Below are 25,751 nucleotides of genomic sequence, written 5' to 3'. Positions count from 1 at the left end.
AACAATCACACACAGTCCTCCTGTAACAATCACACACAGTCCTCCTGTAACAATCACACACAGTCCTCCTGTAACAATCACACACAGTCCTCCTGTAACAATCACACACAGTCCTCCTGTAACAATCACACACAGTCCTCCTGTAAATCACACACAGTCCTCCTCACACACAGTCCTCCTGTAAATCATACACAGTCCTCCTGTAACAACCACACACAGTCCTCCTGTAACAACCACACACAGTCCTCCTCACACACAGTCCTCCTATAAATCACACACAGCCCTCCTGTAAATCACACACAGCCCTCCTGTAAATCACACACAGCCCTCCTGTAAATCACACACAGCCCTCCTGTAAATCACACACAGCCCTCCTGTAAATCACACACAGCCCTCCTGTAAATCACACACAGCCCTCATGTAAATTGCTCACACTCCTTCTGTAAATCAGACACAGTCCTCCTGGAACAATCAGACACAGTCCTCCTGTAACAATCACACACACAGTCCTCCTCTAAATCAAACTGTCCTCCTGTAACAATCACACATAGTTATCATATAAATCACACACTGTCCTCCTGTAACAACAACACACAGTCCTCTACATACACCTGGAACAACAGTCCCGCATATTGTGCATCATCTGTCAACCTGCTATCCTCCACCGTCTGGCTGATACAGGACCCACTGAATAATGATATCAAATGCAACCTACTAAACAAGTATTACACTGTTGAAACTTTAAACAGGCAACTCATTGTTCTGTCATGAAGCAGTGCGGGCGCCGACGGCTGGGTATCTCCAGAGAACATATGGCAGCGCTGAGTGTGGCACAAACCGGCAGCGCTACGTGTGGCACAAACCGGCAGTGCTAAGTGTGGCACAAACCGGCAGCGCTAAGTGTGGCACAAACCGGCAGCGCTACGTGTGTGGCACAAAACCGTGTGGGCAGCGCTACGTGTGGCACAAACCGGCAGCGCTACGTGTGGCACAAACCGGCAGCGCTAAGTGTGGCACAAACCGGCAGCGCTACGTGTGGCACAAACAGGCAGCACTACGTGTGGCACAAACCGGCAGCGCTACGTGTGGCACAAACCGGCAGCGCTAAGTGTGGCACAAACCGGCAGCGCTACGTGTGGCACAAACCGGCAGCGCTAAGTGTGGCACAAACCGGCAGCGCTACGTGTGGCACAAACCGGCAGCGCTACGTGTGGCACAAACCAGCAGCGCTACGTGTGGCACAAACCAGCAGCGCTACGTGTGGCACCAACCCGCACCGTCAGGCCAACAGATGCAGACCCAGCTGCCAGTGGAGATAAGGCTTGTGAAGGATGCTATGACAACCCAGCCGTTCTCCGACAATATAGAGCCTCAGTCAGTGCTGAGCCCATACAAAGCCGCTATTTGAATATCTTATTTCCCCTTCCGTCTGCCTCGCTCTGTTCACATCAATCAATATCAGAAGATCTCCACTCGGTACCTTGATTGACTTTCTTGACTTCTCAGGATCCTAGATCATGGCTGGAGGCATTCTGACTAACACGGGCTAACACTAACAAGGGCTAACACTAACACTGGCTAACACTAACACGGGCTAACACTAACACTGGCTAACCCCAACACGGGCTAACACTAACACGGGCTAACACTAACACGGGCTAACACTAACACGGGCTAACACTAACACGGGCCAATCCAGATAACACTGACTGGTGTTGGTGTTCTAACAATTGACTCTCTCTCAACTTACTGGAGGGTATTTTAACAGGGTATTGTTTAGGCCTTGAGTAGTGTGTGGTCGTCTCTCTCTCTTTCTGACTGTCATGTTTTGTCATTTATTATCTTGTCTTGTCCCTGTGCTTCCCATTCTATTCGTTTCCCTCTGCTGGTCTTATTAGGTTCTTTCCCTCTTTCTATCCCTCTCTCTCCCCCTCCCTCTCTCACTCTCTCGCTCTCTCTTCTCTCTATCGTTCCGTTCCTGCTCCCAGCTGTTCCTATTCCCCTAATCAATCATTTAGTCTTCCCACACCTGTTCCCGATCCTTTCCCCTGATTAGAGTCCCTATTTCTTCCTTTGTGTTCCGTTCCTGTCCTGTCGGTTCCTTGTCTAGAATTCACCGTGCTGTGTTTGTGTATCGCCCTGTCGTGTCGTGTTTTCCTCAGATGCTGCGTGGTGAGCAGGTGTCTGAGTCTGTCTGGTTCAAGTGCCTTCCCGAGGCAACCTGCTGTTCACCTGCTGTTCAAGATCGAGTCTCCAGTTTGTCCTCGTCATTTCGAGTGAAAGTTGTGTTTTTTGTTTGTATTTACTTTACTGGATTAAAGACTCTGTTTTCGCCAAGTCGCTTTTGGGTCCTCTTTCACCTGCATGACAGAAGGAACCGACCAAGGAATGGACCCAGCGACTTCAGACGCTCGTTACACTGCCGTCGAGATCCAAGGAGCCATGCTCGGCAGACACGAGCAGGAATTGTCTGCTGCTCGCCATGCCGTGGAGAACCTGGCCGCTCAGGTTTCCGACCTCTCTGGACAGTTCCAGAGTCTACGTCTCGTGCCACCTGTTACTTCCTGGCCTGCCGAGCCTCCAGAACCTAGGGTTAATAACCCACCTTGCTACTCCGGGCAGCCCACTGAGTGCCGCTCCTTTCTCACGCAGTGTGAGATTGTGTTCTCTCTCCAACCCAACACATACTCTAGAGAGAGAGCTCGGGTTGCTTACGTCATTTCACTCCTTACTGGCCGGGCTCGAGAATGGGGCACAGCTATCTGGGAGGCAAGGGCTGATTGCTCTAACAAGTTCCAGAACTTTAAAGAGGAGATGATTCGGGTTTTTGACCGTTCAGTTTTTGGTAGGGAGGCTTCTAGGGCCCTGGCTTCCTTATGCCAAGGTGAACGGTCCATAACGGATTATTCTATTGAGTTTCGCACTCTTGCTGCCTCTAGTGAGTGGAACGAGCCGGCGCTGCTCGCTCGTTTTCTGGAGGGACTCCACGCAGTGGTTAAGGATGAGATTCTCTCCCGGGAGGTTCCTTCAGATGTGGACTCTTTGATTGCTCTCGCCATCCGCATAGAACGACGGGTAGATCTTCGTCACCGGGCTCGTGGAAGAGAGCTCGCATCAACGGTGTTTCCCTGCTCCGCATCGCAACCATCTCCCTCCTCTGGCTCAGAGTCTGAGCCCATGCAGCTGGGAGGGATTCGCATCTCGACTAAGGAGAGGGAACGGAGGATCACCAACCGCCTGTGCCTCTATTGCGGAGTTGCTGGACATTTTGTTAATTCATGTCCAGTAAAAGCCAGAGCTCATCTGTAAGCGGAGGGCTACAGGTGAGCGCAACTACTCAAGTCTCTCCATCAAGATCCTGTACTACTTTGTCGGTCCATCTACGCTGGACCGGTTCGGGTGCTACATGTAGTGCCTTGATAGACTCTGGGGCTGAGGGTTGTTTCATGGACGAAGCATGGGTTCGGAAACATGACATTCCTTTCAGAGAGTTAGAGAAGCCTACGCCCATGTTCGCCTTAGATGGTAGTCATCTTCCCAGTATCAGATTTGAGACACTACCTTTAACCCTCACAGTATCTGGTAACCACAGTGAGACTATTTCTTTTTTGATTTTTCGTTCACCGTTTACACCTGTTGTTTTGGGTCATCCCTGGCTAGTATGTCATAATCCTTCTATTAATTGGTCTAGTAATTCTATCCTATCCTGGAACGTTTCTTGTCATGTGAAGTGTTTAATGTCTGCCATCCCTCCCGTTTCTTCTGTCCCTACTTCTCAGGAGGAACCTGGCGATTTGACAGGAGTGCCGGAGGAATATCATGATCTGCGCACGGTCTTCAGTCGGTCCCGAGCCAACTCCCTTCCTCCTCACCGGTCGTATGATTGTAGTATTGATCTCCTTCCGGGGACCACTCCTCCTCGGGGTAGACTATACTCTCTGTCGGCTCCCGAACGTAAGGCTCTCGAGGATTATTTGTCTGTGTCTCTTGACGCCGGTACCATAGTGCCTTCTTCCTCTCCGGCCGGGCGGGGTTCTTTTTGTTAAGAAGAAGGACGGTACTCTGCGCCCCTGCGTGGATTATCGAGGGCTGAATGACATAACGGTTAAGAATCGTTATCCGCTTCCCCTTATGTCATCAGCCTTCGAGATTCTGCAGGGAGCCAGGTGCTTTACTAAGTTGGACCTTCGTAACGCTTACCATCTCGTGCGCATCAGAGAGGGGGACGAGTGGAAAACGGCGTTTAACACTCCGTTAGGGCATTTTGAGTACCGGGTTCTGCCGTTTGGTCTCGCCAATGCGCCAGCTGTTTTTCAGGCATTAGTTAATGATGTTCTGAGAGACATGCTGAACATCTTTGTTTTTGTCTATCTTGACGATATCCTGATTTTTTCTCCGTCACTCGAGATTCATGTTCAGCACGTTCGACGTGTTCTACAGCGCCTTTTAGAGAATTGTCTCTACGTAAAGTCTGAGAAGTGCTCTTTTCATGTCTCCTCCGTTACTTTTCTCGGTTCCGTTATTTCCGCTGAAGGCATTCAGATGGATTCCGCTAAGGTCCAAGCTGTCAGTGATTGGCCCGTTCCAAGGTCACGTGTCGAGTTGCAGCGCTTTTTAGGTTTCGCTAATTTCTATCGGCGTTTCATTCGTAATTTCGGTCAAGTTGCTGCCCCTCTCACAGCTCTTACTTCTGTCAAGACGTGTTTTAAGTGGTCCGGTTCCGCCCAGGAGCTTTTGATCTTCTAAAAGAACGTTTTACGTCCGCTCCTATCCTCGTTACTCCTGACGTCACTAGACAATTCATTGTCGAGGTTGACGCTTCAGAGGTAGGCGTGGGAGCCATTCTATCCCAGCGCTTCCAGTCTGACGATAAGGTTCATCCTTGCGCTTATTTTTCTCATCGCCTGTCGCCATCTGAGCGCAACTATGATGTGGGTAACCGTGAACTGCTCGCCATCCGCTTAGCCCTAGGCGAATGGCGACAGTGGTTGGAGGGGCGACCGTTCCTTTTGTCGTTTGGACAGACCATAAGAACCTTGAGTACATCCGTTCTGCCAAACGACTTAATGCCCGTCAAGCTCGTTGGGCGTTGTTTTTCGCTCGTTTCGAGTTTGTGATTTCTTACCGTCCGGGTAGCAAGAACACCAAGCCTGATGCCTTATCCCGTCTGTTTAGTTCTTCTGTGGCTTCTACTGATCCCGAGGGATTCTTCCTTATGGGCGTGTTGTCGGGTTAACAGTCTGGGGAATTGAAAGACAGGTTAAGCAAGCACTCACGCACACTGCGTCGCCGCGCGCTTGTCCTAGTAACCTCCTTTTCGTTCCTGTTTCCACTCGTCTGGCTGTTCTTCAGTGGGCTCACTCTGCCAAGTTAGCTGGTCATCCCGGTGTTCGAGGCACTCTTGCGTCTATTCGCCAGCGCTTTTGGTGGCCGACTCAGGAGCGTGACACGCGCCGTTTCGTGGCTGCTTGTTCGGACTGCGCGCAGACTAAGTCGGGTAACTCTCCTCCTGCCGGTCGTCTCAGACCGCTCCCCATTCCTTCTCGACCATGGTCTCACATCGCCCTAGACTTCATTACCGGTCTGCCTTTGTCTGCGGGGAAGACTGTGATTCTTACGGTTGTCGATAGGTTCTCTAAGGCGGCACATTTCATTCCCCTCGCTAAACTTCCTTCCGCTAAGGAGACGGCACAAATCATTATCGAGAATGTATTCAGAATTCATGGCCTCCCGTTAGACGCCGTTTCAGACAGAGGCCCGCAATTCACGTCACAGTTTTGGAGGGAGTTCTGTCGTTTGATTGGTGCGTCCGTCAGTCTCTCTTCCGGGTTTCATCCCCAGTCTAACGGTCAAGCAGAGAGGGCCAATCAGACGATTGGTCGCATACTACGCAGCCTTTCTTTCAGAAACCCTGCGTCTTGGGCAGAACAGCTCCCCTGGGCAGAATACGCTCACAATTCGCTTCCTTCGTCTGCTACCGGGTTATCTCCGTTTCAGAGTAGTCTGGGTTACCAGCCTCCTCTGTTCTCATCCCAGCTTGCCGAGTCCAGCGTTCCCTCCGCTCAAGCGTTTGTCCAACGTTGTGAGCGCACCTGGAGGAGGGTGAGGTCTGCACTTTGCCGTTACAGGGCACAGACTGTGAGAGCCGCCAATAAACGCAGGATTAAGAGTCCAAGGTATTGTTGCGGCCAGAGAGTGTGGCTTTCCACTCGCAACCTTCCTCTTACGACAGCTTCTCGTAAGTTGACTCCGCGGTTCATTGGTCCGTTCCGTGTCTCCCAGGTCGTCAATCCTGTCGCTGTGCGACTGCTTCTTCCGCGACATCTTCGTCGCGTCCATCCTGTCTTCCATGTCTCCTGTGTCAAGCCCTTTCTTCGCACCCCCGTTCGTCTTCCCTCCCCCCTCCCGTCCTTGTCGAGAGCGCACCTATTTACAAGGTACATAAGATCATGGACATGCGTTCTCGGGGACGGGGTCACCAATACTTAGTGGATTGGGAGGGTTACGGTCCTGAGGAGAGGAGTTGGGTTCCGTCTCGGGACGTGCTGGACCGTTCACTCATTGATGATTTCCTCCGTTGCCGCCAGGATTCCTCCTCGAGTGCGCCAGGAGGCGCTCGGTGAGTGGGGGGTACTGTCATGTTTTGTCATTTATTATCTTGTCTTGTCCCTGTGCTTCCCATTCTATTCGTTTCCCTCTGCTGGTCTTATTAGGTTCTTTCCCTCTTTCTATCCCTCTCTCTCCCCCTCCCTCTCTCACTCTCTCGCTCTCTCTTCTCTCTATCGTTCCGTTCCTGCTCCCAGCTGTTCCTATTCCCCTAATCAATCATTTAGTCTTCCCACACCTGTTCCCGATCCTTTCCCCTGATTAGAGTCCCTATTTCTTCCTTTGTGTTCCGTTCCTGTCCTGTCGGTTCCTTGTCTAGAATTCACTGTGCTGTGTTTGTGTATCGCCCTGTCGTGTCGTGTTTTCCTCAGATGCTGCGTGGTGAGCAGGTGTCTGAGTCTGTCTGGTTCAAGTGCCTTCCGAGGCAACCTGCTGTTCACCTGCTGTTCAAGATCGAGTCTCCAGTTTGTCCTCGTCATTTCGAGTGAAAGTTGTGTTTTTTTGTTTGTATTTACTTTACTGGATTAAAGACTCTGTTTTCGCCAAGTCGCTTTTGGGTCCTCTTTCACCTGCATGACACTGACAGCATTTTATAATGGGGGCATATTCTCCTCTTATTCAACTGTCATTCTCAAATAGATATGTATTATCTTAATTTGATCACTCTGTTGTTACAATTTTCATGCACTGCAGGAAGTTAAAATGCGCCTTGTGATTTACGTTATAAAAAACACTGAAAACCCACAGTTCTCTTTTCCTCACTAGAGCTTACACTTAAACTTGTCTACTGTAGTCTATCAAAACACATTTTCCCCATTAGAAAGTATCACTTATTATTTTGCTACGGTGACCAAACTGGTCAAATTAGGATCTGACACCTGTACTGACACTCATTCTCTCTCTACTTCAAATGCAGCATCAATGTAAGGCATCTGTTATAGAACTTTGTCAGTGTCCCTCACGTGGTGTATCATCTCTAAACCTGATATCAGCCTCTCTCTGTCTGACCCATATAGCACTCCCTCCAGGGAGCTCCACACACCCACCTGTCGGTCGTAGTTGATCTGGGTCTCCTGCTCGATATCAGAGTCCAGCTCCGGGACATCAGACACATCAGAGTCAGACTCCTCACTGTTGGAGTCTGCATGGCCATCTAGAGGGAACCGATACCAGGAGACAGCAAGGAAACAGATTTTCACTGGTGCAACAATCACTCATTACATTGGCTTTTGACAAGATCATGAATATTGTCTACAGTAGTCACTCCCCTAACCACTGTTGTGAGGTACATTAAATCATATAGCTCAGACACAAATCTACCCAAGAATACTTCTGCACCAGCTCTACATGACCATATGGGGCCTCTCAATAGAACCGTACAGTACATTCATAAACATTTCAAACCCCCAGGTTCCTCTGGGTGTATAAAACAATCCATGCCCAACAAATTGAGGCTGTTCTGAGGGCAAAAGGGATTGGGTGCAACTCAATATTAGGAAGGTGTTTTTAATGTTTTATTCTCTCAGTATACTGTACCTTGTGGTATACTGGTCTCCAGTCCTCCATTCATGATGCCCTCAGGCAGGAACTTCCACTGGAACACAGAATGGTCGGACCCGCCAGTGGTCAACACCCACTGCAGGTCGTGAGACCAGTGCACGTTGGTCACGTGGGCCGAGTGGCCAATGTACTTTTTGAATTTTGCCCCTGTGCACAACATCAGGCAAAGAAAAACTAGTCAAAGTGAAATGAGAGAAGGGGAGTGTTCAACATAATTCCTTCTCTCAACATTGTATATTTACAAAAACATTTACTGACCTTTCTTTAGGCAGGGGAAGCGGAACAGTTTGACCAGACCAAAGTCATCTCCAGCAACCAGCACAGCGCTGCAGTAGTTGGCGTCCACAGAGTTTACGTCACTGATGTTGGTGTACTTGGGCCAGATCCCACTCACCTCTGGACCAATCACACTTGTCCACGAGCTCCAGTGGATCCCTTTTACCTCCTCCTTAGTGGTCAGGTGCTTCCCAACTTCATGGGAGAAAAACAGGATGGAGGACTAAAATGGGCAGAATCTTACAGGTAAAACCAGGTTGTTCTGTACATTTTACCTCAATTACCTCGAGACCGGTGCCCCCACACATTGACTCTGTACCGGTACCCCCTGTATGTAGCCCCGCTATTGTTATTTACTGCTGCTCTTTAATTATTTGACATTCTTATCTCTTACTTTTTTTAGGTATTTTCTCCAAACTGCATTGTTGGTTAACGGTTTGTAAGTAAGCATTTCACTGTAAGGTCTGACATGATGGCGACTGCACTTGAAGAAACTTTCAAAGTGCTTGAAATTTTCCACATTGACCGACCTTCATATGTTAAAGTCATGATGGGCTGTTGTTTCTCTTTGCTTATTTGAGCTATTTTACCAAATAGGGCTGTCTTCTGTATACCACACCTACCTTGTCACAACACAACTGATTGGCTCAAACGCATTAAGGAAATTCCACAAATGAACTTAACAAAGCACACCTGTTAATTGAAATGCATTCCAGGTGACTACCTCATGAAGCTGGTTGAGAGAATGTGTGTGCAAAGCTGTAATCAAGGCAAAGGGTGGCTACTTTGAAGAATCTCAAATATAAAATATATTTGGATTTGTTTAACACTTTTTTGGTTACTATTTCATAGTTTTGATGTCTTCACTATTATTCTACAATGTAGAAAATAGCAAAAAATACAAAACAATTATTGAATGAGTAGGTGTGTCCAAACTTTTGACTGGTACTGTAGGTGCAGTGGAATGTGTTGTTTTACAGGGTCAGCCATAGTAGCACAGCGCCCCTGGAGCCAATTTGGGTTGTCGTCTCAGGTATTCGAAACCAGCGACCTTTCAGTTCCTGGCCCACCCTCTATGCACTAGGCTACCTGCCACTCGGAATCAGAAGAAACTATTGCATAATCACGTCGATGGATGTTTAAGCCGGATGTGATGTGAAGATTGCTGGTGTGTGTGTAACAGGGATTGCTTGGCATGGCGATAAGCTAGCTTTGAACCATCTTCATGGGCCTAATTGCTGTTTACTGTCAAGCTGATTGCTGTACGATCTGTTTATGTAACTTATCCCGATAAGGAAACAAGAGACATCAGATTTAATCACTGATTGTGTTCACAGCAAGTCGAGGTAATAGGAGTTATATCATGGTTATCATAGCCTGGTTCAGAGGAAAGACACAGGGTCATTATGAAGCTTTGCTTTTTCACCGGTGGCGTTGATTCACTCACTTGGCATCCTGTAGAAGAGGCGTTCTCCCGCCCCGTCGTTGCTCTGGAGGAACTTGCTGTCCATGGACCAGTCCAGGTGGGTGATGAAGCTGGAGGACTTGTTGCACTCACCCACCTTCTTGTAGCGCTGCGCCACGGCGTACACATCCACCAGGCCGTCATTAGAGCCCACGGCCAGGTAGCTGCCATCCGGAGAGAACTTCATCTCATGAATCACTTCCTTCCTGTCTTTAATGTGCACCACCTCCGTCATGTCCCTGGGAGAGAGAGGAGTGGGAGGGTGGATGAGAGGGAGGGAAGAGAGATGGAGGGGAAGAGAGAGAGAGAAAAAGAGAGCAAATCAGCAAAAGAGAAAGAGTGAGGAGAAGACAGAGAGAAAGAGTGAGGAGATGGGGTAAAGAGAAAGGGAGAGAGACAGAGAGAAAGAAAAGAGTGAATCCCTCGGCTCTGTACGGGAGGCCAGCTGGCTAGCTCATCCGTCTACCTAGTGGCTTTGTTTAGACAGGCAGTCCAATTCTGGTCTTTTGATCAATCACATCAGATATTTTGACATCAGACCTTTTTCAGAGCTGAACTGAGTGGTCAAATTAGTGAAAAATATATCACAATTGGGCTACCTGTGTAAACTCAGCCAGTGAGCAGTAGCAGATGGACTGGGTCTGTTCATTGTCATTATGGACCAATTGCAACCATCAATGGCCACCAGATGATCATCAGCCAATCTCTCGCTAAACCATCAATACGCACTAAATTCCTCCGCAGAGCTGATCTCAATTGGAACCATTATTGGTCACCTCATTACCACTACCTAAAGCTGATGTCAGCGTGAATTTAGTCCAGGTTTTCCCTAACTCGGTCCTTGGGACCCCACATTTTGGTTTTTGTCCTAATACTACACATTTGGTTAAATTTTCAAATGCTTGATGAATGGTTGTTTGAATCAACTTGAATCAAAACCAAAACATGCACCCTTTAGGGTCCCAAGGACAGAGTTAGTGAAATGCTACTTTAGTCCTTGCTACCAAAGTCTCTGAAGATGTGTTCGCCCTCTGGTGGGTATTATCATCGGAACAACGTTTTAAGCAGACCTAGGGCGATTGATCTATTTGACAATAATTCTGCACAACTGAAATAAGTATTTCCTTGTTAACCACAGCAAACCTACTGTGGCAATTATCCGACATGTTGTATGAATGGAAAAATAATATTGGTGTAGCCTACTCTTATTATTTTATTTGTTTCCAGTTGATGTAATCCATTAAATCAGGGGCGTAACTTTGGTTTTAGAAGGGGGGATATCCGCAGTGGGGGGGAACCCCACTCGGCGACATCCGCATGGTCCTAAAGCACACAGTTGCCTCGTTCTGTATCACATTCCAATGATAAAACTGGGTGGGGCAAAAATGTGAAAGTTGCACCCCTGCATTAAATACTGTCTTTCAAAGAAAATGATCTGATATGGTAATTTCTTATCAAGATCGGGGGTAAAATATCATTGTACTGTGCCTATTTCAAATATGTAACTAATCTATATTTTATCAAATGAAAATGTAGGCTAATGAAGTTATTTGAAATGGCATATATTATATTAATAATGATTATATTATTATTTAGCTATTTAAGGTTAAACGTTTTAATGAAATATAGGCCTTCTACTTCTATATTCTTATACTCTAAGGCTGCGTTTACCCCAGGGGTTCCCAAACTGGGTCCTGGATGCAGCTGTCAGCTGTCATAATCGCGTGACTCGGCAACAACGAGTGATCAACTAATCCGCTGGTTTATTTTTGTGGGTTTTTCGTTACTAGCAAGTTTGCTTTAATATGCAGATGAAAGTAATCTCCCATTAGTAGCATTTGAAGAAATCCAGCAGTAATGCACAGCGCTACCTTCTGCTTGTTATTTGTAAAGCCAGCTCAAACAATGAGGCAGCCTCGCCACTAGACTCGTCCTCCTACTGTTTCTCTCTGCGGAGGAGGCATTACAATGAAACCACCACAGTCTTATCACACCTGCTGCTCCCACACAAAAGCAATTTTACCAGCCCAGACTTGATTAACTCAATTTTGACTGGTCATTTTGGATGGGGGGAGTGTGTAATCGCAGGATGGCTAGACAGTATGGCTTCATATTCTAACAACGTGCTGTAATTGTTATTCATGGTGCCAGTGATGGTGTCTCCTATCCTGAAAAACTCCTAACCATTAGATATGGTGAACAGTAATTATAGGGAATAGCCTATGGGGAATATCAAGGTATACAGTGCACTATGTGGCTCAATAATCAGCCAACAGCTATAGCCAACGATGAGGTGTATAAAAAGTCAGAGTAACAAGTCAAACCCTTCTGAACATACCGTCTCTCAGTAAAAACCATACAGCACAATACAACACAATACAACACAATACAACAGAGCCCCAGGCAACAGAAATTCAATCCAATCATAAAAAAGCTGCTTCTGCAAGCTCACTCATTTCTAATAGACTGAATACAAATCAGGAGCACTGCTCACTTCAAAGTGCAGCGTGGGGATTAGCCACTTCAAAACGTATTGATTAACAGCACTGCGACCAATTTACTATAACTTAATGGAAAGTGCAGGCCTGCACACTGGGTCTGCTGTGGAGTAAATTAAACTGAGGCTTTCAATCAGGTTTTAAGTGATGAATTCAGCATCTCAATATGGGACTGTTTAAACCCGAGGTTTTGGCCCACTGTAGGCTAAGTTTCATAACTTTATGGCCCTTCTTTACAAGATGTATCTGAAGAGTTTGATGCTGAAAGTACTTTCACCAGCTTTGGCATAATTCAACCTGCTGGGCACACACTGGATGAATCAATGTTGTTTCCACGTCATTTCAATAAAATCAAGGAAATTACAAATCTTAGAAGCCTTTTTAAACCTTGAATACACTACAAGTTTGAATTTCCTCAAACTACCGGGTGATCAAATGAAGATTCTCTAGGGACTAAAGATGTTAGCAGTACCTGACTCGGAGCACAGTGAAGGAGCCGTCCTTCATGCCAAGAGCAAGCTGAGAGCCATCGTGGCTGAAGGCCACACTGCGGACAGCCTCTTCCATGTTACAGCGAGCTATCAGGGTGTGGTCTGCCAGGCTCCACAACCTGAAAACACCACACACACACACACACACACACACACACACACACACACACACACACACACACACACACACACACACACACACACACACACACACACACACACACACACACACACACACACACACACACACACACACACACACACACACACACAATCGTGACCAATCAGCACAGTTTCAGCTATGAACATTGCCTCTGTAGAGACAGTCATAATAGAGTAAATTATATGAGTAGTAGTTAAGTGACAGAAGTTTTAATGAGCTAGTTGCAGCTGCAGGGTGAAGACTTGAATTAAGTTGAATTAAGTTGCTGAGATGCAGTAGGTGTATGTGTGTGTATTTATTATGGAGTGTGCGGATGTGTGTCCACTCGGGCTCGTGAGCGTGTATGTGTGTGCATGTGTGTCTGTGAGACAGAGACTAATTGGCTCCTTGATTGGGCCCTCAGAGAGCTCTGTCTCTCCTGGTAGAGCAGAGTTGTGTGGGTCTGTGTGTGTGTTGTGGAGGGACTGATCCAGTTCTACTGATAGCAGACGTGAGGCCTCATTATGCATGATGTGTCCCCTGCACAAGCTGACACTGTGTCTTCTCCATAGGTAGCTCTGAACGAGCCTACAACTGTTCCTGTTAGAAATGTGAAGAACAGTGTCTTACAAACTAAGGGCTGTTTGAGAGCGAGGAGAACCAATGAACCAAACAGGACGAGTAGGACTGCGGGTCAGGGTTCACTGAGTGGATGTGATTAAGATGAAAAGTCTGGATGGAGTGGTGGATTAAAATAGAATGGACAGAGATGTTGGCCTGGGTGATAACTACTGGGTCTATAAAGATGCTCCTGATGGAATTGATGTACGAGCTACATAGCTGCTGGAGATAATACTGACCGTACAGATCGATCGTCACTGCCGGTCACAGCGAGCGGTTTCTTGGGATGGACGTCCAGAGCCCAGAGCTCTCCCTCACAGTGACCCTGAATGATGAGCAGAGGCTTGTCTCTGTCCCGAACCATCACCTCAAAGATCTCACTGTCCTGTGTCCCCGCCAGGATACGGTCTGCTCTCCAACACACACTACGGATAGACAGCCCTGAGAGAGAGATGTAAGAGAGGGAGGAGGGATTTGATTTGATTTGGATCTCTTTTAGTCCCCATTTGGACTTCCAGGAGTCCTTAAATATTAAAATACTATTTATAATACGAACACATTTCCACATATAACACACTATTACAAACATACATAACATACTAACATAAAGAACCAATAAATACTCAATCTAAAAAAACATTGATTCTTCATCTACTATAGTCCCACAACATTTCTATGTATTATATTTAAATCGTTTTAAAATCATGTTTAAATTGATATATTGAAAGGTTTCTGGCTTGCTCAGTTAATTTATTCCATTTTTTTATTACTCTAAATCGAAATTTTATTTTGACCATTTCTCTTTTCTGTCTAGACAACGTGTGGACAATCTATTCCTAGTATTTATGGAATGTCTGTCTCTTACCAACTGAATACTATTGTGAATAGAACTTGGCCGTTTTAAATTATGTATATTATGATATAAAATAAGCATGTTCCTTTCAATTATCTTATCGATTGATGACCAACCAAGAGGATTGCGCATGACTGCAACAGAAGAACCATATCTCCACCTTAAAACAATCCTTGCTGCTTTGTTCTGTGCATCTGCAGCCTCCTAACTTGATGATGCATTTCCCCAGACCACAGAACAGGTAGAGGGAGAGAGAGGGAGATAGATGGATAGAGAGAAAGAGAGAGAGAGAGGGAGAGAGGACATGACAAATAATGAATGCTCTGTCATGTATAACAAAAGTGGAGGGTCGAATGCAATCCCACCCGTTCCTCAGCAGGTGATAAAGGGCAGCATCCAATCCACTTCATCATGTTTTACACTTCAATCAAGAGTTAGAAACTATTACATTCAGACAGCGTTCCGAGTTTCACAGAGTAAATCACAGAAGGAGAATGTGTGGCTGATACAGGTCGACTTTCATTTGGGAAGAGAGAGATGAAGCAGACAACTCTAGAGGGAGAATGTGTGGCTGATACAGGTTGAATTTCATTTGGGAAGAGAGAGATGAAGCAGACAACTCTAGAGGGAGAAACAGATTGAGCTTCTTCAGTGAAGCCATCTCAAGCAAGCAAGACATCAGCAAGACATCACCCAATGCAAGACATCAGTACTAAAAAGTCTGTAATTCAGTCAGTAGAAGCACAGCTATAAATCCCCAGACTCTTGTTATAACAAGGGTAGGCCGTCATTGTAAATAAGAATTTGTTCTTAACTGACTAGCTTAATTATATAAAGGTTAAAAAAAAATACTCAATAACATCACAGGATATGAAAACAATTATAAAACATTACCTGGCAACCAGAAACCAGCTACAAAAAAATGTATAAGCTAACAGCGTACCTGCAACCGAGCCAGTCTCATAATCTGTGTGGACATAAAATACCTGGCAACCAGATAACTCGAGTTAATTGGCTGCACAGTACACTTCAGTTTGACACCCTGGGGGGAATAACCATTTCTGAAAAGTAATTACTTATCTCAAATGTCTTCTCTCTAAAACCAATCTGCAGTTGGGAATCAAACCTTCACTTGGACGCAACATTTTCAAGAACAGAAGTTGGAAATCCTTTAATGCAGAGGGTACAGCAATCATTTGTAGAACATTCTAATCTAGAGCCGCAAACTATTATGAAGGTTTACTAATTTACGTTTGGAAAAGTTATGCCTTTTGCATAATGACATTCCTACTGACCAAACCGACAAGATCGATTTAAACTCAATCAAGATTCATATTACAATATTTATTTCCGAAGGTCTTTGACCGGCCATCAAACACCCAACAATGCCAGTATCTAATCCCAGGCTGTCTGTGGGGCTTTCAGAAAGGCCACAGCCTTTATAACTGTCACTTTCCTGTGAAAGGTCAGATATTAGTATTCCCCACCCCCGGAGATGGCTGGGCACACTGAGCTTTATGGGGCTTTTACCAGCCCCTTGCTACAACTAACAGCCAAGCAGCCCCTAGCTACCACTAACAGCCAAGCAGCCACTAGCTACCACTAACAGCCAAGCAGCCCCTAGCTACCACTAACAGCCAAGCAGCCCCTAGCTACCACTAACAGCCAAGCAGCCCCTAGCTACCACTAACAGCCAAGCAGCCACTAGCTACCACTAACAGCCAAGCAGCCCCTAGCTACCACTAACAGCCAAGCAGCCCCTAGCTACCACTAACAGCCAAGCAGCCCCTAGCTACCACTAACAGCCAAGCAGCCCCTAGCTACCACTAACAGCCAAGCAGCCCCTAGCTACCACTAACAGCCAAGCAGCCCCTAGCTACCACTAACAGCCAAGCAGCCCCTAGCTACCACTAACAGCCAAGCAGCCCCTAGCTACCACTAACAGCCAAGCAGCCCCTAGCTACCACTAACAGCCAAGCAGCCCCTAGCTACCACTAACAGCCAAGCAGCCCCTAGCTACCACTAACAGCCAAGCAGCCCCTAGCTACCACTAACAGCCAAGCAGCCACTAGCTACCACTAACAGCCAAGCAGCCCCTAGCTACCACTAACAGCCAAGCAGCCCCTAGCTACCACTAACAGCCAAGCAGCCCCTAGCTACCACTAACAGCCAAGCAGCCCCTAGCTACCACTAACAGCCAAGCAGCCCCTAGCTACCACTAACAGCCAAGCAGCCCCTAGCTACCACTAACAGCCAAGCAGCCCCTAGCTACCACTAACAGCCAAGCAGCCCCTAGCTACCACTAACAGCCAAGCAGCCACATCTCAGAACAGAGGAGAGGAGAACAGAGGAGCAAAGGAAGGGAAGCGAGAAGAGACTCATTGATAATACATGAGTGTCACTGATGGTTTCCTCAACTTAGCAGGAGGCATAGAGCAGAAAGAAACAGGGAGTTGACTAAATGTCATCTGTCACAATGGTTTAGAAACCTTTATTCAGTTTCATCCATACAGCACAGAGTCTCACAGACCCGACCATCTTAAATTTGTCTGTCTGATTTGACTAACATGGCTTCCTCTGGCTCAGATGGATTGAAATCTCTCTCTCTCTCTCTCTCTCTCTCTCTCTCTCTCTCTCTCTCTATTCAATTCAAGGGCTTTATTGGCATGGGAAACATGTGTTAACATTGCCAAAGCAAGTGAGGTGGACAACATACAAAGTGAATATATAAAGTGAAAAACAACAAAAATTAACAGTAAACATTAAACATAGAGAAGTTTAAAAACAGTAAAGACATTAAAAATGTCATATTATATAATACAATGTACAAATAGTTAAATGACACAAGATAAAATGAATAAGCATAAATATGGGTTGTATTTACAATGGTGTTTGTTCTTCACTGGTTGCCCTTTTCTCGTGGCAACAGGTCACAAATCTTGCTGCTGTGATGGCACACTGTGGAATTTCACCCAAAAGATATGGGAGTTTTTCAAAATTGGATTTGTTTTCAAATTCTTTGTGGATCTGTGTAATCTGGGGGAAATATGTCTCTCTAATATGGTCATACATTGGGCAGGAGGTTAGGAAGTGCAGCTCAGTTTCCACCTCATTTTGTGGGCAGTGAGCACATAGCCTGTCTTCCTTGAGAGCCATGTCTGCCTACGGCGGCCTTTCTCAATAGCAAGGCTATGCTCACTGAGTCTGTACATAGTCAAAGCTTTCCTTAAGTTTGGGTCAGTCACAGTGGTCAGGTATTCTACCGCTGTGTACTCTCTGTAGGGCCAAATAGCATTCTAGTTTGCTCTGTTTTTTTGTTAATTCTTTCCAATGTGTTAAGTAATTATCTTTTGTTTTCTCATGATTTGGTTGGGTCTAATTGTGCTGTTGTCCTGGGGCTCTGTAGGGTGTGTTTGTGTTTGTGAACAGAGCCCCAGGACCAGCTTGCTTAGGGACTCTTCTCCAGGTTCATCTCTCTGTAGGTGATGGCTTTGTTATGGAAGGTTTGTGAATCGCTTCCTTTTAGGTGGTTGTAGAATTTAACGGCTCTTTTCTGGATTTTGATAATTAGTGGGTATCGGCCTAATTCTGCTCTGCATGCATTATTTGGTGTTTTACGTTGTACACGGAGGATATTTTTGCAGAATTCTGCGTGCAGAGTCTCAATTTGGTGTTTGTCCCATTTTGTGAAGTCTTGGTTGGTGAGCGGACCCCAGACCTCACAACCATAAAGGGCAATGGGCTCTATGACTGATTCAAGTATTTTTAGCCAAATCCTAATTGGTATGTTGAAATTTATGTTTCTTTTGATGGCATAGAATGCCCTTCTTGCCTTGTCTCTCAGATCGTTCACAGCTTTGTGGAAGTTACCTGTGGCGCTGATGTTTAGGCCAAGGTATGTATAGTTTTTTGTGTGCTCTAGGGCAACAGTATCTAGATGGAATTTGTATTTGTGGTCCTGGTGACTGGACCTTTTTTGGAACACCATTATTTTGGTCTTACTGAGATTTACTGTCAGGGCCCAGGTCTGACAGAATCTGTGCATAAGATCTAGGTGCTGCTGTAGGCCCTCCTTGGTTGGTGACAGAAGCACCAGATCATCAGCAAACAGCAGACATTTGACTTCGGATTCTAGCAGGGGGAGGCCGGGTGCTGCAGACTTTTCTAGTGCCCGCGCCAATTCGTTGATATATATGTTGAAGAGGGTGGGGCTTAAGCTGCATCCCTGTCTAACCCCACGACCCTGTGTGAAGAAATGTGTGTGTTTTTTGCCAATTTTAACCGCACACTTGTTGTTTGTGTACATGGATTTTATAATGTCGTATGTTTTACCCCCAACACCACTTTCCATCAGTTTGTATAGCAGACCCTCATGCCAGATTGAATCGAAGGCTTTTTTTGAAATCAACAAAGCATGAGAAGACTTTGCCTTTGTTTTGGTTTGTTTGGTTGTCAATTAGGGTGTGCAGGGTGAATACATGGTCTGTTGTACGGTAATTTGGTAAAAAGCCAATTTGACATTTGCTGCATCTGGCCCAGAACAGAGCCACACATCTTGCTATTCACTGTAATCAGAGGGCTAATATCAATACTATGCATACCAGTCTCTCTTTTGTGTGGACCCCAGAAAGAGTAACTGCTGCTTTTGCAACAGCTAATGGGGATCCTAATAAAATACAGGGACAAGCACAAACATGCGGACCCTGACTAGATTTGATCAGCCTTCTGGCCCCCTGCTTCTCTGGCATCCTCCGGGAACCTGTGAAGGGCCTATCGGCTAATGCACACCGCTTAGACTCTGTGACGTTGAACAGATCAGAGGGCTAGCGCTCATCAACCAATGAGCCCCATGTTGATTCTACCAGGCCTTCAACCAGGCCTTAAAATAGGCCTACCTTTATACCCCTGCTCAGCTTCCCGAAGGTCGATCTTAGTGATAGGCTTGAAGTCCACGTCCCAGAGCCTGACACAGCCGTCACGTCCCCCCGTCGCGAAGCCCTCCTCACAGGCATACATGCTGAAGATCCCAGCCTACACACAGTGAAGTCAACTTTAGGTTTAGGCAGGGGGATTATCAAACTTTTCAAAAAAGTATATTTTCTGTATTGGAGACAAAAAAAGGGGCAAAATTATAATTTTGAATGCTTTTCAACACCTTATAGATTTACATGGGATTCATAGGCAGGGAAGGGGAATTCAGTTGCTGCAGTGTATAGATGTACGCAATTATAGAATTGAGAAGGTTTGGGTTTAGCCAGAGCGGGAGTTTGGATGTCCGGAAGTGTACAGCCAATGTGCAGCCAAGTGTACAGCCAATGGGTGTTGAGAATTAGAGGGACGTATTTCACTCACCCCGTGAGCGGCCTGCACTGTGCGCATTAGGTTCAGTCCTTTCCACACGTAGATATCCCCATTCAACGCTCCAGAGTATGTGACATCATCTTTAGCTGACGCAACACACAGAATGGTTTGTAGGTCCCCCGTCTTCCCGAATATACCCCGTTTGGGCGTCAAGGCGTTCCCGCAGAGAGCCCAGAACTAGAGACATGGAGAGGGGGAAGATGCAGAGGTGGCGAGCGAGTGAAAGAAGAAGGAGAGATGAGACAGGGAATGAGAGAGAAGTACAAGTATGCAATGATAGAGGGAGGAAAGGAAAGGTGAAAGAAAAATTTGAGAGGTGAATAGAAAGGTGGATAAAACAGGCAATGGAGGAGAGAGAGAGAGAGAGGTGGATAAAACAGGCAATGGAGGAGAGATAGAGAGAGGTGGATAAAACAGGCAATGGAGGAGAGATAGAGAGAGGTGGATAAAACCGAAGATGGAGGAGAGGTAGGGAGAGAGGTGTATAAAACCGAAGATGGAGGAGAGGTAGAGAGAGGTGGATAAAACAGAAGATGGAGGAGAGAGAGAGAGGTGGATAAAACAGAAGATGGAGGAGAGAGAGAGAGGTGGATAAAACAGAAGATGGAGGGAGAGAGAGAGGTGGATAAAACAGAAGATGGAGGAGAGAGAGAGAGGTGGATAAAACAGAAGATGGAGGAGAGAGAGAGAGGTGGATAAAACAGAAGATGGAGGAGAGAGAGAGAGGTGGATAAAACAGAAGATGGAGGAGAGAGAGAGGTGGATAAAACAGGCAATGGAGGAGAGATAGAGAGAGATGGATAAAACAGAAGATGGAGGAGAGAGAGAGAGGTGGATAAAACAGAAGATGGAGGAGAGAGAGAGAGGTGGATAAAACAGAAGATGGAGGAGAGATAGAGAGAGGTGGATAAAACAGAAGATGGAGGAGAGGTAGGGAGAGAGGTGTATAAAACCGAAGATGGAGGAGAGGTAGAGAGAGGTGGATAAAACAGAAGATGGAGGAGGTAGAGAGAGGTGGATAAAACAGAAGATGGAGGAGAGAGAGAGAGGTGGATAAAACAGTAGATGGAGAGAGAGAGAGGTGGATAAAACAGAAGATGGAGGAGAGAGAGAGAGGTGGATAAAACAGAAGATGGAGGAGAGAGATAGTTGGATAAAACAGAAGATGAAGGAGAGAGAAAGGTGGATAAAACAGAAGATGGAGGAGAGAGAGAGAGATGGATAAAACAGAAGATGGAGCAGAGAGAGAGAGGTGGATAAAACAGAAGATGGAGGAGAGAGAGAGATGTGGATAACACAGAAGATGGAGGAGAGGTAGAGAGAGAGGTGGATAAAACAGAAGATGGAGGAGAGGTAGAGAGAGGTGGATAAAACAGAAGATGAGAGAGAGAGAGAGAGAGGTGGATAAAACAGAAGATGGAGGAGAGAGAGAGAGGTGGATAAAACAGAAGATGGAGGAGAGAGAGAGAGAGAGGTGGATAAAACAGAAGATGGAGGAGAGGTAGAGAGAGAGGTGGATAAAACAGAAGATGGAGGAGAGAGAGAGAGGTGGATAACACAGAAGATGGAGGAGAGAGAGAGAGGTGGATAAAACAGAAGATGGAGGAGAGGTAGGGAGAGAGGTGTATAAAACCGAAGATGGAGGAGAGGTAGAGAGAGGTGGATAAAACAGAAGATGGAGGAGAGAGAGAGAGGTGGATAAAACAGAAGATGGAGGAGAGAGAGAGAGGTGGATAAAACAGAAGATGGAGGAGAGAGAGAGAGGTGGATAAAACAGAAGATGGAGGAGAGAGAGAGAGGTGGATAAAACAGAAGATGGAGGAGAGAGAGAGAGGTGGATAAAACAGAAGATGGAGGAGAGAGAGAGAGGTGGATAAAACAGAAGATGGAGAGAGAGAGAGGTGGATAAAACAGAAGATGGAGGAGAGAGAGAGAGGTGGATAAAACAGAAGATGGAGAGAGAGAGGAGAGAGGTGGATAAAACATGGAAGATGGAGAGAGGTGTATAAAACCGAAGATGGAGGAGAGGTAGAGAGAGGTGGATAAAACAGAAGATGGAGGAGGTGGATAAAACAGAAGATGGAGGAGGAGAGAGGTGGATAAAACAGAAGATGGAGAGAGAGAGAGAGGTGGATAAAACAGAAGATGGAGGAGAGAGAGAGAGGTGGATAAAACAGAAGATGGAGGAGAGAGAGAGAGGTGGATAAAACAGAAGATGGAGGGAGAGAGAGAGGTGGATAAAACAGAAGATGGAGGAGGAGAGAGAGAGGTGGATAAAACAGAAGATGGAGGAGGAGAGAGAGGTGGATAAAACAGGCAATGGAGGAGAGATAGAGAGAGATGGATAAAACAGAAGATGGAGGAGAGAGAGAGAGGTGGATAAAACAGAAGATGGAGGAGAGAGAGAGAGAGGTGGATAAAACAGAAGATGGAGGAGAGAGAGAGAGGTGGATAAAACAGAAGATGGAGGAGAGGTAGGGAGAGAGGTGTATAAAACCGAAGATGGAGGAGAGGTAGAGAGAGGTGGATAAAACAGAAGATGGAGGAGGTAGAGAGAGGTGGATAAAACAGAAGATGGAGGAGAGAGAGAGAGGTGGATAAAACAGTAGATGGAGAGAGAGAGAGGTGGATAAAACAGAAGATGGAGGAGAGAGAGAGGTGGATAAAACAGAAGATGGAGGAGAGAGATAGTTGGATAAAACAGAAGATGAAGGAGAGAGAAAGGTGGATAAAACAGAAGATGGAGGAGAGAGAGAGATGGATAAAACAGAAGATGGAGAGAGAGAGAGAGAGGTGGATAAAACAGAAGATGGAGAGAGAGAGAGAGGTGGATAAAACAGAAGATGGAGGAGAGAGAGAGAGGTGGATAAAACAGAAGATGGAGGAGAGGTAGAGAGAGAGGTGGATAAAACAGAAGATGGAGGAGAGGTAGAGAGAGAGGTGGATAAAACAGAAGATGGAGGAGAGAGAGAGAGGTGGATAAAACAGAAGATGGAGGAGAGAGAGAGAGAGAGGTGGATAAAACAGAAGATGGAGGAGAGAGAGAGAGAGTGGATAAAACAGAAGATGGAGGAGAGAGAGAGAGGTGGATAAAACAGAAGATGGAGGAGAGAGAGAGGTGGATAAAACAGAAGATGGATAAAACAGAAGATGGAGAGAGAGAGAGGTGGATAAAACAGAAGATGGAGGAGAGGTAGAGAGAGAGTGGATAAAACAGAAGATGGAGATAGAGAGAGGTGGATAAAACAGAAGATGGGAGAGAGAGAGAGGTGGATAAAATAGAAGATGGAGGAGAGGTAGAGAGAGAGGTGGATAAAACAGAAGATGGAGGAGAGAGAGAGAGGTGGATAACACAGAAGATGGAGGAGAGAGAGGTGGATAAAACAGAAGATGGAGGAGAGGTAGAGGGAGAGGTGGATAAAACAGAAGATGGAGGAGAGGTAGAGAGAGAGAAGGATAAAACAGAAGATGGAGGAGAAAGAGAGAGAGGTGGATAAAACAGAAGATGGATAAAACAGAAGATGGAGGAGAGAGAGAGGTGGATAAAACAGAAGATGGAGGGAGAGAGAGAGAGGTGGATAAAACAGAAGATGGAGGAGAGAGAGAGAGAGAGGTGGATAAAATAGAAGATGGAGGAGAGGTAGAGAGAGAGGTGGATAAAACAGAAGATGGAGGAGAGAGAGAGGTGGATAAAACAGAAGATGGAGGAGAGATAGAGAGAGGTGGATAACACAGAAGATGAGGAGAGAGAGAGGTGGATAAAACAGAAGATGGAGGAGAGGTAGAGAGAGGTGTATAAAACAGAAGATGGAGGAGAGAGAGAGGTGTATAAAACAGAAGATGGAGGAGAGATAGAGAGAGGTGGATAAAACAGAAGATGGAGGAGATAGAGAGAGGTGGATAAAACAGAAGATGGAGGAGAGAGAGAGAGGTGGATAAAACAGAAGATGGAGGAGAGAGAGATATGTGGATAACACAGAAGATGGAGAGAGAGAGAGAGGTGGATAAAACAGAAGATGGAGGAGAGGTAGAGAGAGAGGTGGATAACACAGAAGATGGAGGAGAGAGAGAGGAGGATAAAACAGAAGATGGAGGAGAGAGAGAGAGGTGGATAAAACAGAAGATGGAGGAGAGAGAGAGGGAGAGGTGGATAAAACAGAAGATGGAGAGAGAGAGGTGGATAAAACAGAAGATGGAGGAGAGGTAGAGAGAGAGGTGGATAAAACAGAAGATGGAGGAGAGAGAGAGGAGGATAAAACAGAAGATGGAGGAGAGATAGAGAGAGAGGTGGATAAAATAGAAGATGGAGGAGAGGTAGAGAGAGAGGTGGATAAAACAGAAGATGGAGGAGAGAGAGAGGTGGATGAAACAGAAGATGGAGGAGAGAGAGAGAGAGAGGTGGATAAAACAGAAGATGGAGGAGAGGTAGAGAGAGAGATGGATAAAACAGAAGATGGAGGATAGAGAGAGAGGTGGATAAAACAGAAGATGGAGAGAGAGAGAGAGGTGGATAAAATAGAAGATGGAGGAGAGGTAGAGAGAGAGGTGGATAAAACAGAAGATGGAGGAGAGAGAGAGAGGTGGATAAAACAGAAGATGGAGGAGAGAGAGAGAGGTGGATAAAACAGAAGATGGAGGAGAGGTAGAGAGAGAGGTGGATAAAACAGAAGATGGAGGAGAGGTAGAGAGAGAGAAGGATAAAACAGAAGATGGAGGAGAAAGAGAGAGAGGTGGATAAAACAGACGATGGAGGAGAGAGAGAGAGAGGTGGATAAAACAGAAGATGGAGGAGAGAGAGAGAGGTGGATAAAACAGAAGATGGAGGGAGAGAGAGAGAGGTGGATAAAACAGAAGATGGAAGAGAGAGGTGGATAAAATAGAAGATGGAGGAGAGACAGAAGAGGTGGATAAAACAGAAGATGGAGAGAGAGAGGTGGATAAAACAGAAGATGGAGGAGAGATAGAGAGAGGTGGATAACACAGAAGATGAGGAGAGAGAGAGGTGGATAAAACAGAAGATGGAGGAGAGGAGAGAGGTGTATAAAACAGAAGATGGAGGAGAGAGAGAGGTGTATAAAACAGAAGATGGAGGAGAGAGAGAGAGGTGGATAAAACAGAAGATGGAGGAGATAGAGAGAGGTGGATAAAACAGAAGATGGAGGAGAGAGAGAGAGGTGGATAAAACAGAAGATGGAGGAGAGAGAGATATGTGGATAACACAGAAGATGGAGGAGAGAGAGAGAGGTGGATAAAACAGAAGATGGAGGAGAGGTAGAGAGAGAGGTGGATAACACAGAAGATGGAGGAGAGAGAGAGGAGGATAAAACAGAAGATGGAGGAGAGAGAGAGAGGTGGATAAAACAGAAGATGGAGGAGAGAGAGAGGGAGAGGTGGATAAAACAGAAGATGGAGGAGAGAGAGAGGTGGATAAAACAGAAGATGGAGGAGAGGTAGAGAGAGAGGTGGATAAAACAGAAGATGGAGGAGAGAGAGAGGAGGATAAAACAGAAGATGGAGGAGAGATAGAGAGAGAGGTGGATAAAATAGAAGATGGAGGAGAGGTAGAGAGAGAGGTGGATAAAACAGAAGATGGAGGAGAGAGAGAGGTGGATAAAACAGAAGATGGAGGAGAGAGAGAGGGAGAGGTGGATAAAATAGAAGATGGAGGAGAGGTAGAGGTGGATAAAACAGAAGATGGAGGAGAGAGAGAGGAGGATAAAACAGAAGATGGAGGAGAGAGAGAGGGAGAGGTGGATAAAACAGAAGATGGAGGAGAGAGAGAGGTGGATAAAACAGAAGATGGAGGAGAGATAGAGAGAGAGGTGGATAAAACAGAAGATGGAGGAGAGGAGAGAGAGAGGTGGATAAAACAGAAGAT

General features: G+C 46.1%; 1 protein-coding gene across 5 annotated transcripts in view; it reads right to left on the bottom strand.

The window, feature by feature from the left end:
* Window positions 1-25,751, bottom strand: part of LOC124041170 (echinoderm microtubule-associated protein-like 6) — a 112,550-nt gene that overhangs the window by 49,939 nt on the left and 36,860 nt on the right. For all 5 annotated transcript variants that reach the window (XM_046358422.1, XM_046358421.1, XM_046358423.1 and 2 more), the window contains 8 exons: window positions 19,865-20,050; window positions 19,408-19,543; window positions 13,899-14,100; window positions 12,878-13,015; window positions 9,890-10,146; window positions 8,425-8,637; window positions 8,143-8,313; window positions 7,653-7,759 (listed from right to left, as the gene is read on the bottom strand). In XM_046358422.1, coding sequence (XP_046214378.1) covers window positions 7,653-7,759; window positions 8,143-8,313; window positions 8,425-8,637; window positions 9,890-10,146; window positions 12,878-13,015; window positions 13,899-14,100; window positions 19,408-19,543; window positions 19,865-20,050 — 1,410 coding nt within the window. The remainder of the gene's footprint in view (window positions 1-7,652; window positions 7,760-8,142; window positions 8,314-8,424; window positions 8,638-9,889; window positions 10,147-12,877; window positions 13,016-13,898; window positions 14,101-19,407; window positions 19,544-19,864; window positions 20,051-25,751) is intronic.

The sequence above is a fragment of the Oncorhynchus gorbuscha genome, linkage group LG08 (assembly GCF_021184085.1).
Source record: "Oncorhynchus gorbuscha isolate QuinsamMale2020 ecotype Even-year linkage group LG08, OgorEven_v1.0, whole genome shotgun sequence".
NCBI classification, from domain to species: domain Eukaryota; kingdom Metazoa; phylum Chordata; class Actinopteri; order Salmoniformes; family Salmonidae; genus Oncorhynchus; species Oncorhynchus gorbuscha.
This window is presented reverse-complemented; position numbering and strand designations above follow the sequence as displayed.